Below are 20007 nucleotides of genomic sequence, written 5' to 3'. Positions count from 1 at the left end.
GTGAATGGTAATGAAATTGAGGCATTATTAAATGATGAACAACATGAAGAGAATGAGGAAGGGCACGTGGAAAATGCAGCTGCAAATGGCAGCCATGTGAACCGACAAGAGCACCGACAAGAGCACCGTCAAGAGCACCGACTGGAGCACCGACTAGAGCAGCATGCAAATGTTTATGGAGAGCACGTGGAGATGGTTGAGGTGAATGGCAATGAACACCGACACGATGGTATGGGTATTAGTGAGGTTGCACCGCTTGTGAGGAAATCGAGTAGGGTAAGAAAATCCACTTTAAGTTCAGATTTTGTATATATGGCAGAATTAGACTTTAATATGTCACAGTTTAATGATCATGGGAGTTACAAAGAAGCAACCTCAAACATTCATGCAGATAAGTGGATGGATGCAATGAGGAGTGAGTTGTCCTCGATGGAGGAAAACAAAGTTTGGAGCTTGGTAGAGTTAAAAGAAGGAATAAAACCCATAGGTTGTAAATGGGTTTTTAAAACCAAAAGAGACTCAAATGGAAATGTGGAAAGACACAAAGCAAGGCTTGTTGCCAAGGGTTTTACACAGAAAGAGGGCATTGACTACAAAGAAACATTTAGTCCAGTGTCTACTAAAGATGCATTCAGAGTCATCATGGCAATGGTAGCACACTATGATTTGTTTTTACATCAAATGGATGTAAAAACAGCCTTCTTAAATGGTGAATTAGAGGAGGATATTTATATGGTACAACCTGAGGGCTTCAAAGAAGAAGGGAAAGAAAATATGGTATGTAAACTGAATAAATCAATTTACGGTTTAAAACAGGCATCTAGGCAGTGGTATTTGAAGTTTCATCATGTTGTTAAGGAGCATGGGTTTACAGAAAATCCATCTGATGCTTGTATATATTTGAAAGTCAGTGGGAGCACTTATATCATATTAGTGCTCTATGTGGATGATATTCTTTTAGCAGCAAATTGTTCTAGCCTATTGGATGAAACTAAGTCTTTCTTGCAGTACAAGTTTGAAATGAAAGATTTGGGTGAAGCTTCGTATGTCTTGGGAATTGAAATCAAAAGAGATAGAGAGAGAGGACTTCTGGGACTATCGCAGAAAGGGTACATAGAGAAAGTGTTAAAAAGATTCAATATGGCATCATGTGGAACCACAGAAATGCCAATTTCGAAGGGTGATAAACTGAGCAAAGAACAAAGTCCAAGAAACGAGATTGAAAGGGAGAACATGAAGGACAAACCATATGCTTCATTAGTGGGAAGTTTGATGTATGTTCAGGTCTGTACAAGGCCTGACCTTGCATTTACCATTAGTGTTCTAGGGAGATTTCAGTCCAACCCTGGAGAAGCACATTGGAATGCAGGGAAAAGGGTTATGAGATACCTTCAAAGAACTAAATCTCACATGCTCATTTACAAGAAAACTGAACGTTTGGTTTTGGAAGGTTATAGTGATGCTGACTTTGCAGGATGTCCTGATGATTTAAAATCAACTTCGGGTTTTGTCTTCACTATGGCAGGAGGAGCTGTGTCGTGGAAAAGTTCTAAACAAGATATAGTTGCAGCCTCAACTATGGTTGCTGAGTACTTGTCATGTTGTGAAACAGTCAATCAGGCAATATGGATGAAAAATTTTATTACAGGATTGAGAGTGGTAGACTCAATTCAAATGCCTATTCAGATATTCTGTGATAACAATGCAGCCATCTTTTTCTCTAAGAACAACAAAAGGTCAACTGCAACAAGGAATTTGGAGATTAAATATCTCATTGCTCGAGAAAAGGTAATGGCAGGACTTGTTAAGATTGATTACTTGGCAACTGGTTCTATGATTGCAGATCCTTTGAATAAGCCGGTGCCAGCTGCAGTGTTCAAAGGGCATGTTGCTAAAATGGGTGTGCTAGCAGGTTTTGAAGCTGTGGAATAGTGGGAGTCGTGTTTGTTCAATTTGTTAAGTTCTAATTTAGCATGTTTAGATTTATGCATTGAGAATAAGGTTATATTTATAACTAATAAAGATGTTGCTGTTGGTTGTTCAAAGTTCCCTTAAAGCATACAGCATTAGTTATAATGATATGTTTTAATACATGAATATCAATCTGAGTTATTGTTTAAAGATTAACAACCATTGAGGTTTCTTATGAAGCATGAAGAAAGCCTACGTTGGTAGTCATAAGGAGGACCACATGTCAAATGTGTTTAAATATATATGTACAGTCACATTTACATATTTCCATGTCTTGTTGGAGTTTCATGTATGGTATGGTTTCATGAAGTGATTATGGGGATGCTGTTCTGGAGATGAGCATATAATTCCTTATAGTTCTTTATGAATACTCTGCAATGACAGAAACTGGATTTTCAGGTTTATGTTCAACTCTAAACTCATGGCCACTTAAGTATAATCTCTCTTCAGTATTACTATGATTAACAAGTGTTGGCTCTAGTGGGAGAATGTAAGTCTCATGAGAGCTGCACACTTGTTAATACATGTATCTAAGGTTTGAGGTTATAGAGTTCGAGTATGACTTTGTTTGTAAGCTACCAAAAGGTGTGTACGATAAGGAATGTAGCTAAACAATCCTGATAAACTATACTACTGTTATATTATCTGATATGGATACTTGGGATTGCATGATAAGGTTGAGTTCAATTAGGACTAACATTATGGGAAGTCTCCTAGTTGAACACCATTGCATAAGGTATAAATATAGGGTCCCTGCACTCTCAATTGACAAGCAATAAAAGAGCCTCACGCCCCATAGTATTGAGCCATTGCATTCTGAGATTGACGAGTTGCAGAAGAAGCCTATCTCGATCGCATTCTAGCCCAAGCATGGTTTCTACAGGTTAGTGGTTATTTGGTTTTAGTGAATCAGTTATGTATTAAACTAATCTTACAAAGGACACTCTTCCTTGTCCCTCTAATTAGTTTGTTTTTGTGTGTGGGTGGGGTGACACTCTTGCCGCTTGTGGCGGTGTCCTTTGTTCCCTGCTCTCACCTTTTTGTGCTTTTGTTTGCCGTGTATCGGCTTTCTTTGTATCATTTGGCTGTTTGCCCTGGTAATATCATTTCCAGTTCTTAAAAAAAAGACTGAGTTGGAAGAAGAAAGTGAATTTTATGTGAATTTTTGAAATGTGTACTATTTTAGTAATTTTTTAAATGTGAATTTTATGTCAAAAACGAAGAGCCATTCTCTGGCTGTCAAGAACAAGCATTTGCTTCGACGCAGCAACCGCTGACGATGGCAAATCAGAATCATACGAAGACTTTCCAGCAAAGATCTTCCCTACAAACATGCATCAATTTTGCTTAACACACACAACAAACATCGAACAAAAAGTACGCAATCATGATAAAAGAAATGATTTTTAAGCTAATTAAATTCATCTCTTAAGCACAAAACCGACTAAAACAATGCCTTTTTTAAATAAAATTTTAATTCTTTTCAACAAAAGTTAAATCCAAACCGCATATACCCAGATTATGCAATATGATCAATTGCAATTTCAAATCGAATCGAATGCTACCCAATCCTTCTGAATCACCATTGCGTAATCTGGAATTCTAGTTTCACACCCAAAATTTTCATTCAACTATTTGTCCTCTTAATTTCAAAGCGGTTGTAGGTTCAATGATGTTTTACGGTATCATTTAGATCGATGAAGTCATCTTTCCAGGCTGTGTGATGAGATGTTGAGGAGGGGGTACAAAGAACGACGGTGTTTTTTGGTCGGCAAACTAGGTTAGAGCACGAGTGAGAGCTTTTACCGTATTTTTTATTTATGTTTTGTTAAGTGTAAAGATACGTGTCGAAAAATTAGACAAGGCGACAGCATACCCGCAACCCTTTTACTTTTATTTTGTATAATAGAAAAAGAAGCACCTTTCGGGAAGTCACATGCAGTTAGCAAAGATGTTTGACACAGTCAGTCAATGGCAAAAACCGACTTGTGTTGTATATTGTTAATGGAGGATACGGTACAATTTCTACATATATATCTGCTTAATTAGACAAAACAGAAATATTATTATTACTAGAAATGCAGAAATTGTTCATCTCTTCCTTTTGCATATTGTTACTGGTTTTCTTCAAACTAGTTGGAACAAGCCAATTTACGTGCTCAGAATCTAAATGTAGCAATGATCAAGGCCCGGCTATCCATTTTCCATTGCGCCTCACGCATCATTGTGGTCCTGGGATTGAATGCAATCAGACATTTGAGCAGCCGATACTACAAGCAAAATTCTTTGTCAAGCGCATAGATTACAAGCGTCAGGAAATCCAAGTGTATGACCCAGCTGAGACTATGTGCTTGCTGCTAATAAAGCCTGTTAAAATCCCAAACATGTCACTCTCTCCCTTCCACTTGTCAGTTTCCGACGTCCATAACGTTACCTTATTCAGCTGCCCACCTGTTGGAACGTATTATGCGAGCCAAGTCCCCTGCCTCGATGACCCTGGTAGCACAACTTATGGTGTTTATAATGATTATAGTTTTGATTCTCTCTTCGAGAATCTACCGTCATGTACAAGAATGTATGATGTTTTATCAGTTCCATTGGGTACATGGTTAGGAAAGGAATATGGTGTTCTTCTTTTCAAATGGTCTAAACCAAATTGTACAGAATGTGAAGCAAGGGGAAAGAGGTGTAGATGGAAGAACAAAGGCACCAACAGTGAAATTGAATGTGTGAGGAAACCAAGTAAGGATAACATATATTTATACTCAGTGGTAGCTACTTATAAACATCTTTAAATTTATGTCTCAGTAATTATTATTTAAAAAAGATGTTGTCCATTTTATTAGGATTAATCGATTGACAATCTTGATTTAATTTGCAATTATCTTTTACAGGCAACACATGGAAAATATTGGCTACAGGTGGAATCCTGGGTTCTTTGCTTCTTGTTCTACTGATGATTGCAGCATATCGGGTATATAGCGTTGACAGAAAGGAAAAGGAGAGTCGATTAAGAATTGAAAGATTCTTGGAAGATTACAAAGCACTCAAACCGAGCAGGTATTTGTACGCAGATATTAAGAGGATTACAAATCAATTCAAGGACAAGTTGGGCCAAGGAGCCTATGGAGCTGTCTTCAAAGGAAGGCTTTCTTCTGAATTCCTTATTGCTGTCAAAGTCCTCAACAGTTCTAAGGGAGATGGGGAAGAATTCGTAAATGAAGTGCGAACCATGGGTCATATCCACCACGTCAACGTGGCTCGCTTGGTTGGATTTTGTGCCAATGGATTTGTACGAGCTCTTGTTTACGAGTTCTTCCCCAATGGTTCCCTGCAAGATTTCATTTCATCTGCAGATAGTAAGAATTCCTTCCTTGGTTGGGATAAGTTGCAAAATATTGCCCTCGGCATAGCCAAAGGAATTGAATATCTTCACCAAGGATGTGATCAACGAATCCTCCATTTCGATATCAAACCCCACAATGTTTTGCTAGACCAAAACTTCACTCCAAAAATTTCTGATTTTGGTTTGGCCAAGTTATGTTCCAAGGATGAAAGCATGGTGTCTATGACTACAGCTAGGGGGACCATGGGCTACATTGCACCCGAAGTGTTCTCCAGGAATTTTGGAAATGTGTCTTACAAGGCAGATGTCTATAGCTTTGGAATGCTGCTGCTCGAGATGGTAGGAGGAAGGAAGAATATTGGTTCAACCATAGAGAACAACACAAATGAAATTTACTATCCACAGTGGATTTATAATCTTCTAGAGGAAGGGGATGACCTACGAATCGATATTGGGGAAGAAGGAGATGGTAAAATTCCAAGAAAACTTTCAATTATAGGGCTATGGTGTATCCAGTGGCACCCGGTGGATCGTCCTTCCATGAAAATCGTGGTTCAGATGTTAGAAGGAGACGGAGAAAGCTTGACCATGCCGCCTAATCCCTTTGTTTCTACAGGTCCTACAACTAGAAATGGAAGCACTCCGGCAAGACAACTAGAGTTGGAAGCAATACCGGAACTAGAGTAGAAAGTAACTCCAATGTATGTAATATTACCAGTGAACGTGTAATCTTTCAAACCTAATTTAAGAGAGTTTGTTTCCAGTTCTTGTTTTTTTAACTTTTTTTTTTTTTGGTTTGGGTTAGCGTGGAAGGAAATGAAGTCTTGAACTTGTCCTATGCATGTGGCAACCGTTAGACCAAGTCCTACTTCGGTTTCAGTGTAACCGTTTCAGGTGGTTGTAAACAATCTTAAAGCTTATCCACGAAGACGTAGGCTAGGTTTATGACTCTTTTCAAATGTTGGTTTCACGGGTTCTTTGGAAAGCACGATCAAATTCGGACAACACAATGAAATGACGTGGAGCACATATGGTCAACACGATCATATTATTTCTATTGTATGAGCCTAACATATGGACAACACAATAGGGTGACGTGGAGCACATGTGGCCATTAGAAAAAAAGTTGAGGTTCCATCATAAAATTAGGCAATACACAGAATCCCCCAACCTCTCTTCACATTCGGTCAAACTTTACTTGGAATTTTAATTAGATGAAACAATATGAATCTTAAACAAAGCAAAACAAAATGTAACTCTGAGGGATTGAATCATTGAAGTGGACGTGGATGCTGCTGGATTGGAACTTGGAAGAAACTTCATGGTGGATGCTGGGTACCCAATACTCATAAGGAATCAGACCAAGCGTGAAAAACTCTCATATCAGTTGCTATCCAAAATTTTGGAATAATGTGTGTTGTCCGAAGGATTATTTTACTTGAATAATGTATTATTATTTTTTGTCATTGAATTGAATAAATCAATGGAGTATCAAAAGACAACAGTAAGAGGTAAAATCATTTTCTGTTGAACAAATCAACGTCTAGAGGATTGATTGATGCGTCACCTAAATACGAAGAAAGACCATGGAGGGTTTGTCCAAAAAAAATAAATAAATAAAGACCATGGAGGGAGACATTCATTAAAAGTAAAAAAAAAAGTTATAATAATTTAGGAAAAAGCAAGAAAACCTCATTAAGCGGTACTCATGGACAAGATACTTGATTAAAAGTCGGGTGGTACTATCCACACATCTCTTTTTACTTTTCACACCATTCTCTCAATTTTTGGCCGACTAATCAAATGAACCAAGGAATATCAAATAATAGAAATTAATATGTGTAGGAGGTAAAAAAGAGTGTGGATAGTATCACCTAAGTCATATTATTCTGTTTACTTTCAAGTCTTAGGGGAATGAGAGTGCAAGTTTGCAATTGGAATAAGGGATGAAAGTTTTAGGAGAAAAGTCATATTCTTGTGTTTACCTTCAAGTCTTTAGGGAAATGCTAGTGAAAGTTCATTGGAATAAGGGATGAATTTTTTAGGAGAAAATCCTATTCTTGTGTTTACTTTCAAGTCTTTAGGAAAATAAGAGTGCAAGTTCGCAATTAGAATAAGGGATGAAATTTTTAGGAAAAAAGTTATATTCTTGTATTTACTTTCAGGTGTTTGGAGAAATGAAAGTGCAAGTTCGCAATTAGAATAAGGGATGAAAATTCTACATAACTATGACAAGAAAAAAGAAGTCTAACTTTCTAAGTGGTTGGGCTTCCAATTGATGTTAATTAGTAATTTAATATTTGGTTGTGACCTAGAGGCTAGAGCACCCTCCGTGAAGCTGCAATATTGAAAAATATCCAGAAGGAAAAGTCATGCTAAGTTAAAACCAGGTTATGATGCCGGACAGTCAGTCAATGGCAGGATTGACTTGTGTAATAACATAGACTGACTTACATACAACGGGTGTATTGTTACGATGGTGTCTAATGACACAATGCTACATGGATAAAGACTTACACACTACATTACATATTGATCCTTAATTACAAAGAAAAACACTTCATCGTGTTCCAGATTTCATGTCGATTAAAATTAGTTCATAAATGCATAAAATTGCTATCCATAGAGAACACCACAAATGAAATTTACTATCCACGGTGGATTTATAATCTTCTAGAGGAAGGGAATGACCTACGAATCCATACTGGGGAAGAAGGGGATGGTAAAATTCCAAGGAAACTTGCAATTATAGAGCTATGGTATATCCAGTCGCACCCGGTAGATAGTCCTTCCATGAATATAGCGATTCAGATGTTAGAAGGAGGAGGAGAAAACTTGATCGTACCGCCTAATAAAAAAAACAAAAATTAACAAATGATGTGTGGGAGGTAAAAGAAAGTGCGTAGATAGCACAATCAAATAATATTATTGTGTTTATTTTCAAGTCTTTAAGGGAATGAGAGTGCTAGTTTGCAATTGGATAAAGGGATGAAATTTTTAGAAGAAAAGTCATATTCTTGTGTTTACATTCAAGTCTTTAGAGAAAATTTTCAGTGTGATCGGAACAGGGGATGATACATCATATGTTACTATGCAAATAGTACAATATGTGTGTTAAAAAGTTAATATCGTAAAAGTAAAATTCTTCACCATTTATATAAAAAGATGTGATGTACCATTCGTGTTCCGGTCACAATGAAAAATTTCCCATGGTGAACGATCTTGAGACATTCATTACAAGCCAATAAAAAAGTTACAACAAAGTTTCCAAAAAAAAAATTAAAAAAGTTACAGCAATTTACGAAAAAGCAAGAAAACCTCATTAAGTGGGACTCATTAAAATATTTGATTAAGAGAAGAGTGGTGCTATCTACATACTTTATTCAATTTTTAGTCGTCCGATATAATAAAAAAAAGAAAATCAAAGAATAAAAATTAATAAAGAATGTGTGAAAGGTAAAAAAGAATGTGTAGATAGCACAACCAAATAATATTATTGTGTTTACTTTCAAGTCTTTAAGGGAATGAGAGTGTTAGTTTGCAATTGGATAAAGGGATAAAAAATTTAGAAGAAAAGTTTTATTCTTGTGTTGACTTTCAAGTAGGGATAGGTGAATACTCATTGGTTATGGGTAACTCCGGTTACCCGCCCATTTAAATTAAACGGTTACGGTTATGGGTAACCATTTAGATAAATAAACGGATATGGGTATAACCGTTTATCCGCGAAATTTAAATGGACGGTTATGGGTATTAACCGCGGTTATAAATGGGTAACCGTTTACTCATTTATTTTATATATGTAAAACTAACACAAACCATGTCTCAATCCAATAATACTTAGCACCCAATAAATTAGCAAGAAATTCATCAATCATTCTCTCAATAACACTGCTACAGGAATGATGATTCTCATCATCAAGGAATTGGCCAAATTAATTTAAATTCTTTGCGGGTAACTGTGAAATTGACAGAAATGCTTTGACAGAAATGTATTCTAAACAATTTTTGTAACCCAATAATACTTAGCAAATATTATATTTACCTTCATTGGTAACAGTTAAAAATATCGTCCGTAAACTATTATTTCAATTATTGGAATGATATAAGGGCTTAAAAAATTAAAATATGAAAATATATGATGAATGTACCTATAACGGTGTTTAATTGTCAAAAAAAAAATTATGACAATTTTTTTTTAATTTTCAAGTTGTTAAAAAACATGTAGACGGGTGAAAAAGAGGTAATGGTAAAATAAATAAATAAACGGGTTAAAAAGGATAAATGGGTAAACGAGTATTAAACGGTTACGGTTAAATGAGTATACGGTTATGGGTATGGTTAACCGTTTATAAATGGTTATGGGTATGAGTATAACCGTTTAGACAATTACCCAACAGGTAACGGTTATGAGGATATGAGCATAAACGGTTATGGGTAAATAACCGTGGTTACCCGCCCGTCATAACCGTTGTCTATCCCTACTTTGAAGTCTTCAGAGAAATGAGAGTGGAAATTCGAATTGGAATTAGGAATGAAAGTTCTACTTGACTATGACCAAGAAAGAAGTCTTAACTTTCCAAGTGGAGTGGCAGGTCTTCCAATTGATGTGAATCAGTAATCTAACATTTGGTTGGGAGCTAGTGGCTAGAGCACCCTCTGTGCTATGGCTGGGCACGGGCCGGGCCGGACCTATTTTTGAAGGGACCGGACCCTGAATTAAAGGAGACGGGGTGGGCCAGGCAGGGCATTACAATTCTGAAAATAGGAACCGGACCTTACCCGGCCAGGGTTGAAACGGGCTAGTTCGGTCCAGGTACACGGGTGCCTTTTTTTTTTTTTGCTGTTTAAAAATGTTTGTTGCACAGATTGCAGTTTGAAAAAAACTGCACAGATTCCAGTATGGAAAAAATCATAGATTGCAGTTTGAAAAAAATTGCACATATTGCACAAATTGCAGTTTGAAAAAACTGCACAGATTCCAGTTTACACATATTGCAGTTTACAGAGTTTGCACAGATTCCAGTTTACACATATTGCAGTTTGCACAAAACAGATTGCACAGATTGCAGTTTGCAGTTTGCATTTTGCAGTGCACAGATTGCATATACTGAAAAAAAAAAAAAAAAGCACAGACTGCAGTATTGCACAGATTGCAATTGCACAAATTCAATACATCCAAAATAACATTGCATCGTCCAAAGTAACTTGTACTGTAGGAAATTAACTTTAAGAGATACAAGTTAACATACCTAGTTGCACCTACTTTTAAGGAAAGAGAGAGCCTCTGCCACTGGAACTCCTTGTTAAAAACCACTTGAACCGAGTGAACAAAGTAAATAAACAACAAACATGCTGGAATTGCCCTTATTTGCATTGACTGATCAAAAAGAAATATAGAGAAAACACAACGACACAAAGATCATCAGAACAAGCACATGGTAATCACAAGTGTTTGGCATAACCATCATAAGCATACACAAAACTGTTACCTTTTCTAATTGTTTCTGGTTATCACTTCCAGGACCATATATCAGGCCAACAAAATTCTATTTAGGATATTCTTTCACCTGAAAAACATTTAAAAACATCTAAGTAGACCTGTAAACGGGTCGGGTTTATTGGGTTTGGATCGGGTTCAACCCGACCCGTTAAGTTAACGGGTCACCCGTTTCACCCGTTATCACCCGTTAACAATTATTATTATTATTATTTTTTGCATAAAATTTATTTTTTGTTATTAAGACTTTACTAAAATTACTAAAATATCCTCAACTAACGGGTGTTAACGGGTCCTAACGGGTCTAACGGGTTGACCCAAAGTGACCCGACCCATTAAGCATCCACCCAAATACAAATATTAACGGGTTGGATCGGGTCGGATTAACGGGTTGGGTCCAAAATGTCAGGCCTACATCTAAGCATCAGAATTCAAATATTGGCCAACTCAGCAAACCAAGAAATTGGATAATATATTGGCCAGGAAACCTCATAAAAGTAATGGTAAACAAACATAGCAACCCATTGCATTCTATACTCAGTAATAAAATAATTGTATCCAAAGTCCGTTCATTTCTGTGTGAAATAATGACATGTCAACTCATGCTAGAAGTCCGTTCATATCAGGATTCAATCCAACACCGGTATCGCAAACAACCAACCTAAAAACGCAATGCTAAATACGCTTAAATGAGTAAATCTAAACTATTCCACCAGATTAATATGAATTGTTCCCATAAGTTGCAAAGCTTTAACCAGTTATTTCGAATTCATGTAGTACTCTGTGGCCCATTCTTCACCACCCCTCAACCCCAAATTACGGCCAACCTGTTCAGATTTCAGGTCCATACTTATCATTGTAGAACTGTACGATAAGACTGCCACTTATGAGTCTAAGTTGAAATTCCACATACATGTTCTTCTTGGGTAAGTTTTATTTTAAATCAATACAACTAAGTTTGACAAAACATTTTGACATCGAGATAAAATCTAGAGCTGTAATTGGCATTTCAGAAAACCAAGTTGTAAAACTGTTATTCAAAAACCACCCGTGTTATTAAAAAACTAAGTCGTAATACAGAAATGAATCATCTCAAACTCACATTACAGCAACAATGAAATCGTAAGAGAAATCATCTCAAATTTCAGAAAGAAATCAACTCAAATTACAGAAAGAAATCATCTCAAACTCAAAAACCACCCGTGTTATTAAAAAACTAAGTCGTAATTCAAAAACAATGAAATTTACATAATTCCAATTTCTAACCATGTTATTCAAAATTCTACACAGAAATGAATCATCTCAAACTCAAATTACAGCAACAATTGCAAGGCTTCCTATTCTTCTCTTCTTATTCAATTTCAGTATAGACTTATTTCATCTTAGCTCTGTAATCGTAAGAGTCGTAAACATTCTTACACACAAAACCAAATAAACTTAAAAACACATAGATACTTCAAAAAAAAAAAGGCCTAAAATTCCATCTGAAAAAAAAGACACTCCATCTGAAATAATTTCTTAAAGAAAACACTCCATCTAAAAATCGTAAGAGGGTTCTTAGCAGTTAAGCTTTTATGTGCCATCTTAAATAATTTCTTAAAGAAAACACTCCATCTGAAAAAAAATCAAAAGAGGAATATGTTTTACAGCTCAATCATCAATCTACAAATTCTACTTCTCCCAGTCCATATTCCAGATCCTGAAACATTTTTACAGCTCAATCATCAATCTACAAATTCTAACTTAAAACCCCTAAAAATCCCTACACCATAAATTCACATTAATAATAAAACCTAATTCAAAATTACCTAAATTTTAGAGGGATGATGGTTGGTACTGGTAGTAGCAGTGTTTTCGACGGTGGTGATGGGGTGATGATGGTGGTCACGACGGCGGAGGTGGTGACGTTGTGTTGGTCGCGACAGTGCTGTGAGAGTCTAAGAGTTTTAGCTCGACGGTGGTGATGGGGTGAGTGATGGTGGTCGCGATGGCGGAGTTGGTGGTGCTGTTATGTTGGTCCCGACGACGGTGAGCCTTGCGAGTCGAGGGAAGGGATAGGGAGAGGGAGTCGAGGGAGAGTCTGAGAATCCGAGAATCTGAGAGACTAAAAGTCTGAAGGTGCTTCTGGAACTCGGGAGGTGGAATTGGCTAGGGTTTAAACCGACGGTTGAGATTGGCTAGGGATGATATCTTAAATCTCGTCCGTCCATTGTAACACAAACGGGCAAGTCCAGGTACCCACGGTTCCTATACTTTTGGAACCGGTCCGAATCGAAAACTTCAATTACCCGGCCTGCCCCGCCCCGATCTGTTTTTACAAAATTAAGAACCGGCCCGTACCCGCCCCGTACCCACATTACTCGCCCCGACCCGCGGGTCCAGGACCCGTTTGCCCAGCCCTACTCTGTGCAGCTGCAGTATTGAAAAATATCTAAGAGGAAAAGTCGTGCTAAGTTAAAGCTAGGCCCATGATGCTGGACAATCGGACAATGGTAGGATTGACTTAAATAATAATTAAGATTGACGAACATGTAACAGGCCTATGATGCCAGACAGTCGGTGGACTGACTAATGTGAGATTGATATACATGTAACAGGTGCCCGTCACGATCGTCATTAATAATACAATGTCATGTGAATAAAGACAATCCTTCATTACGGAAAGGGATTCTCCTTCCTTCTAATGCACCAAATCAGGGAATTTATACCGCTGAAATTTGATCCAATGGTTGAAGTTATTATAATTTTTAAAGTAGATCTCTGTTTTTAATCCTTTGGTCAAATTTTAACGATACGAATTTCCTGATTTGGTAGATTACGAGAAAGGGATCTGGAGAGGATCCATTTCCCTTCATTACAAAGAAAAACACATCATCCTGTTCCGGATTTCCTGTGAATTAAAATTAATTCAAAAATACAGAAAATTGCTCCTCTCTTCCTTCCTCTTGCATATTTTTACTTGTTTTCCTTAGAGAAAATTGTAGCAATAGTACCTTAATTTTAATTCAATTAGAGCAATGATCAATCAACCAAAAATTCATGACCATTGGCCCCTTAACTTACCAAAATGTGCAACTATGATTCTTTTTGTTAACTCCATTATAATTATGTTAAAAAGATTCATGTTGGAAGAACCGTTGCTGCAATTAGATTAGATTGCTTATCCCCAAGACAATAAGCAACAGTGGAGTTGCTTTTAGGAAAAAAAAAAGGTTATAACGATTTAGGAAAAAGCAAGAAAAGGTCATTAAATGGACTAATTTACATAATTAGGAGAAGGGGTGGTGAACGACCTTGGAAGGAGACATTCATTACAAGCCAAAAGAAAAGTTACAATGATTTACGAAAAAGCAAAGAAAACATCATTAAGTGGGACTCATTGAAGTACTTGATTAAGAGAAGAGTGGTGCTATTTACACACTTTATTCAATTTTCAATATTCCGATTGAATGAATTAAAGAATATTAAATGACAGAAATTAACAAGAGATGTGTGAAAGGTAAAAGAGAGTGTGTAGATAGCACAACTAAGTTAGTATTATTGTGTTTACTTTCAAGTCTTTAGAAGAATTGGAACAAGAGATGAAACTTTTAGGAGAAAACTCATATTCTTGTGTTTACTTTCAAGTCTTTAGAGAATTGAGAGTGCAAATTTGCAATTGGAACAAGAGATGAAACTTTTAGGAGAAAACTCATATTTTTGTGTTTACTTTCAAGTCTGGAGAGAAATGAGAGTGCAAGTTCGTAATTGAAATTAGGAATGAAAATTCTACATGACCATGACCAAGAAAGAAGTCTAACTTTCTAAGTGGTAGAGCTTCGAATTGATGTGAATTAGCAATCTAATATTTGGTTGTGTCCCTCCGTGAAGCTGCAGTATTGAAAGTTATCCAAGAGGAAAAGTCATGCTAAGTTAAAGTCAGGCCCAAGATGCCGGGCAGTCGGTCAATGGCAAGACTGACTTAGGCCTGGTTTGGTACTGAGGTGATTCTGAAAAAAAGCTGGTATAAAAAAAAGTTAGGAGCTTTTTTGTGTTTAGTAAACATTCAGTTTCAGCTTTTTTTTCACAGTTTTGGGTGAAAAAAAGCCAAAAACAAGAAGCTGCAAAACCCAGCTTTGAAAAACAGGTTTTTTTCACATCTGTTTTACATAAAAGTTTACCAAACACTATAATACTGCTTTTTTTTTCAAAAGCATTTTTACAAAAAAGTTTACCAAACACTCTACAGCTTTATTTCACAGCCGCTTATTCTCACAGCACAACAGAAGCAGCTTTTTCTCAAAGCACAGCAATACCAAACCAGCCCTTATGTAACAATTGAGATTGACGTACATGTACAGGGCCATGATGTCGGACAGTCGGTCAATGACAACTGACTATGTAATAATTAAGAATGATGTACAGGCAACGAATAATTAATAATACAATGTTACGTGAATAAATATTTACACACAATAAAGCGTACATTATTGATCTTTCAATACAAAGTAAAACACTTCGAGTACAGATCCTCTCTGGATCTAAAAAAAATTGAGCCTAAGGATCAAATGATCCGGACCATTAAAATTTGATCAAACGGTTACAATTATTAAACTTTTAGAGAATGAGAGTGCTAAGTTCGTAATTAGAATAAAATATGAAATTTTTAGGAGGAAAGTCATTATTGTGTTTACTTTCAAGTTTTTAGGGGAATGTGAGTGCAAGTTCGTAATTATGATAAGGGATGAATTTTTTGGATAAAAGTTGTATTATTGTGTTTAATTTCAAGTCTTGAAGAATGAGAGTGCAAGTTAGTGATTGGATTTAGGGATGAAAATTCTACATAACTATGACAAAGAAAGAAGTCTGACTTTCTAAGTGGTAGGGCTTCCAATTGATGTGAATTGGTAATCCAATCTTTGGTTGTGAGCTAGAGTGGCTAGAGCACCCTCCGTGAAATAATATCCAAGAGCACAAGTCATGCTTAGTTAAGGCCAGGCCCATGATGCCGAGCAGTCGGTCAATGGCCAGTCTGACTTATGTAATAATAGAGATTAATTTACATGTAACGGGAGCACTGCCGCGCATATAATGGGAGCACTATGACGACGATAGCTAATGACACAATGCTACGTGGATAAAAACTCACACACGACATTACATTATTGATCCTTAATTACAAAGGAAAACACTTCATCCTGTTCCGGATTTCATGTGAATTAGAATTTAGTTCAAAAATGAAGAAATTGCTCATCTCTTCCTCCGCATATTTTTACTTGTTTTTTTTCAAGAGTGAAATTGAAAGTGTACACTTGAGGAAAGCAAGTATAACATATATTTACTGCTGTAGTTTAAGCAATTATCATGAGAATACTAATGACTGTACTCTGATTTTGTATCTTACATGCAATGGAAAAGATTGGCTACAGGTGGTGGAATCCTGGGTTCTTTGTTTCTTGTTCTACTGGCAACTGCAGCATATCGGGTATATGGCGCTCATGGAAAAGGAAAAAGAGAATGAATTAAGAATTGAAAGATTCTTGGAAGATTACAAAGCACACAACCCAAGCAGGTAAAGAGGATTACAAATCAATTCAAGGTGTTGGTGTCAAAACTTGAATAGAGCCCGACTAGGTTCAACACATGGTTTGCTCTGGGTGTTGCTTTCGGTCTCGGTGTCACTGGATGGCTCAAGCCTCAAGAGAAAGAGAGAATAGACGTGGCACTAGACAGTTGGGCTTTTATTTAGGAATAAGTTTGGTTTGCACTTAGATCTAACTTATGAACCAAAACGACACCTAGTGAGATGTTCGGTTAAGTTTTTTCTTATGCCTCGAGTGAAGGAGGACTTGGAATCCATTGTGAAAAGTGTGTTTGCCTAAGTTTGTAAATGGAAATAAAATATTAAAGAAAGCAAAAAACTAAGGTAACTATTTCATGATTGAGTCAAGACTATAAACGATCATAAAAAGGGATTCATGAGCTGATAAGCCGATTTACGTAACTGAAACTTAAATAAATTTCGAAATGTAAAGAAAACAAAATAATTCTAGCAAGATTCATAATCATAACCATTCTAGCACATCATGTTCTACAAGTAATAATCTTCCATCCTAAAATGCCATATAACAAAGGGAAGGATAAATGCTAATCATCCTAACACTTAATTCTTATATCTCCCATTTTAGGCGTCATATTTAACAAGAGAATTATTATTAGCACTCTAAAGATTTAATTATGTACTTTAAACTTTTTATATTTAAAAAGAAAAATATTCTTACAATGAGTGCACAATTAGATTTTTAGATTGCCAATAATAGTTTTTTTTTGTTGTGACATATGTTCTAATACATATTGTGATTGTGTAAATTCTAAGTAGAGATAGATTAGGAATCCTTTGGGATCTAGAAGATCTTTCCTAATAGACTTCTTATTACTTGGAGAGCAAGTTTCCCTCCTCCTTACTACTATAAACAAAGGCACAAGGACTGGAAAATTAACACACAATTCCTCAAGTCTGTTCTCCACTCTCTTTCTCTCCATGCCTCACCCCCTCAGTTAAATATAGGCACGTTATCAGCACGCTTTTCACGCTGTGCTAAAGAGAATTTATTCGTTTTCAATCAGGGGAGTATTATGTTTCAATTCTTTTTAATTCATTAAATTTTGATTTTTCTTGAATTCATATACTTTTATTGATTCAATTTATTTTTCTTATGTTGAACGTGATACAAGCTTTGGAGATGGAAAGCCAAAATTGAAGAAATAATTTTCTTCATTAAACCAGTTCACCAATATCATCACGCAATTAGGTTCTTCCAAAACAACGATTTTTATCTCGATATTTTTGCAGCCCTGATAGCATGAACATTCACCATAATGCATGACCCAACTTTACGTTTTTCGAATTTTAGATTCTACATAAATTGTGTGTGCATTATACTCATAATTTTAAATTATGTGAATTGATATTCCATGACATTGTATATAGATCAGCATTAAAGACATATGCATATAATTGAATTGAATAAAACTTTGAAAAAAATTAGGGTTTTGTGACCCCAACCAGCGAGCTGCAGGCTTTGAGCCACGCCACTATGTGAGACATAGAGCTGCGATGCATTGGAGCACAACTCTGTTGCGCTGAGAACCCAAAGAAAATGACGCCGTTTGGCGTCATCCCCAACCCAGAAAACCCAGCCTCGCCGGAAGCCGAGCCCACGACTTTGCCATTCTTTTTCTAGATATCATGACCTGTAGTTGTGTTCTTTTTGGGTTTTGCATCGTCGTCTACATCCCTTGAATTTCTCGTTGAAATTCATCAAAATCAAAAATTTCCCGAATCAAATTCCTTCGGTTCTACCTTTTCCCGACGTCAAGGATTCTCCTCCGTCGTTAAGACTGGTTCTTCGATGAACCACCACGCATCGCACCCAAGGTATTAAATATCGGTAATATCGGTAGTCCGAAAACACGGAAATATCGATGGAAATATCGAGATAATATCGATATCATTAAAAATTACATGGAAACCACGAAAATTGTAAGAAAAACTTGGAAATTTTTATTGAAACTTTGCAGGATGTTTATTTAGTCAATTATCTTTTAGTTTATCACAAAAAATTGGAAGGAAATGCATTGCATGATGGATTTAACATTATCAAGTTGATTATATAACGAGCTGACAAACATTGTGAGTGTAGAAAATATGTAGTAACTAATAAAAGAAGTTTAAACACACCAATTGGGGCTTATTGCGGCAAGTTTTTTAGATATGACCTCGCATCAAGTCGTCTTTTGTGTTAATTTGTAATCTTAACTGGTTTTGTTGTGTTGTGTCAATTAGTTAAATTAAGCTGTACATCCAATTGGGGCTTATAAACATTTTAATTCTCCTTAAAAATCTAAGGGCATTTAATCAGGATTTTAAGTGATTCTTTAAAGTTTAAGGGGTATTCGATCATGATTTTTAAGAAATTCATACATTCCAAATGTATTCATTTAGAAATTGATTCGAAGAGATTTTTAAAAAGTTGGGAAACTCGAAAAAATTAGAAATATTTCACATAATATTTTAAACATTCTCAAATCGCTCCCTGAAAATTTAAGGGAATTCACTTAAAATTTTACATAAAAGTTTTAAAAATTATTAAACTTCATCAAAATTCATAAATTTTTAAACCTATTATAATCCTTTAAAATCTGAATGGAGTAAAAAATTCAAATCTAAACCTAATATGAAACAATCACTAAATTACATAGAATTTCTAAACCAAATCTAACAAGGATTAATTACAATTCTAATACGATGCTGTAATTACTTGGAGTTTTTTAGGGCAATATAAGTAGATGATTTGGGGGCCTGAAACTTGCTTAAATCCCTAAATTGCCAATTGAAACGAGAAAGAAAAGAAGACAGAGAGAACGAGTCAACGATCCCTTCTCCTCCTCATCGCCCTCATCTCCCTCTTCGCAATCTCCGCCCCTGCAAAACCCTCTTCGTTTCCTCCTACTCTTTCTCCGTCCGCCGCCTCCCCTCCTCCTCTTCCTCCTCCGGCTTTGTCACCATCGTCACCGAGATCAACCAGATCCTACCCGAGACCCCCTTTCTTTCTTCTTCTCTTTCTTTCCTTCTATGCACACTCTCTTCTTTCTCAAAACCCTCTCATCCCTCTCACTCTTTCTCCTGTGATTACCCTAGTACACGGCACCCACACCATCGTTTCGTAGACGGCATCACCATCAAAACCTCGTCTTTCTCTCTCTTCCTCTTGTCTCTGCAAGATCGACGAAACCCAGAAACCTTCGGCGAGTTTTCTTCATTTTCTCCGGTTAGGTAAGCTTGGGTGTGTGTTCTGGAACGAGATCAGGTCGAGGGAAAGCTCACCCAACTTCGGCGAACCCGTGACTGTTGAGGAGCTTTCCGAACACCTTCGGCCATTTCACGACGAACCAAGGGTATAAACTTACTCCTCTCTCTTTCCTCTTCACATTGGTAATTAGATCGAAGTCTAAGGTTTGCGTTTGTAATCGGCCGAAGTTGTAGAAGCTCCAGCGTTCTTCTCCGAGTAGCACAGTTCCAAAATATCGCGATAGTTTCGGAAATATCACGATATTATCGATATTATCAATAATATCGTGATATTTTGACGAAAACCCATTGGATACCTATTAAAATATCGGTACCGTAAAAAACCGATAATATCGGCGA

At 36.5% G+C, this 20007-nt stretch overlaps 2 protein-coding genes across 2 annotated transcripts in view; one reads left to right on the top strand and one right to left on the bottom strand.

Annotated features, from left to right (window-relative positions):
* LOC126631713 (rust resistance kinase Lr10-like) overlaps nt 1–20007 on the bottom strand; it is a 73650-nt gene that overhangs the window by 30646 nt on the left and 22997 nt on the right. The gene's annotated exons all lie outside the window — the stretch shown is intronic.
* On the top strand, nt 4028–6096 carry LOC126631553 (rust resistance kinase Lr10-like). The gene is made up of 2 exons (XM_050301676.1): nt 4028–4713; nt 4866–6096. Exons 1-2 carry the CDS (start codon nt 4050–4052, stop codon nt 6002–6004), a joined length of 1803 nt encoding a protein of 600 aa, XP_050157633.1. The 5' UTR covers nt 4028–4049; the 3' UTR covers nt 6005–6096.

The sequence above is a fragment of the Malus sylvestris genome, chromosome 1 (assembly GCF_916048215.2).
Source record: "Malus sylvestris chromosome 1, drMalSylv7.2, whole genome shotgun sequence".
Taxonomy (NCBI): Eukaryota; Viridiplantae; Streptophyta; class Magnoliopsida; order Rosales; family Rosaceae; genus Malus; species Malus sylvestris.
This window is presented reverse-complemented; position numbering and strand designations above follow the sequence as displayed.

Bases quoted from the DNA above. Each gene is read 5' to 3' on its own strand.
- LOC126631553 (XM_050301676.1), top strand. From the start codon at position 4,050: ATGCAGAAATTGTTCATCTCTTCCTTTTGCATATTGTTACTGGTTTTC. The intron at 4,714-4,865 runs GTAAGGATAACA...TATCTTTTACAG, and splicing joins TGAATGTGTGAGGAAACCAA to GCAACACATGGAAAATATTG.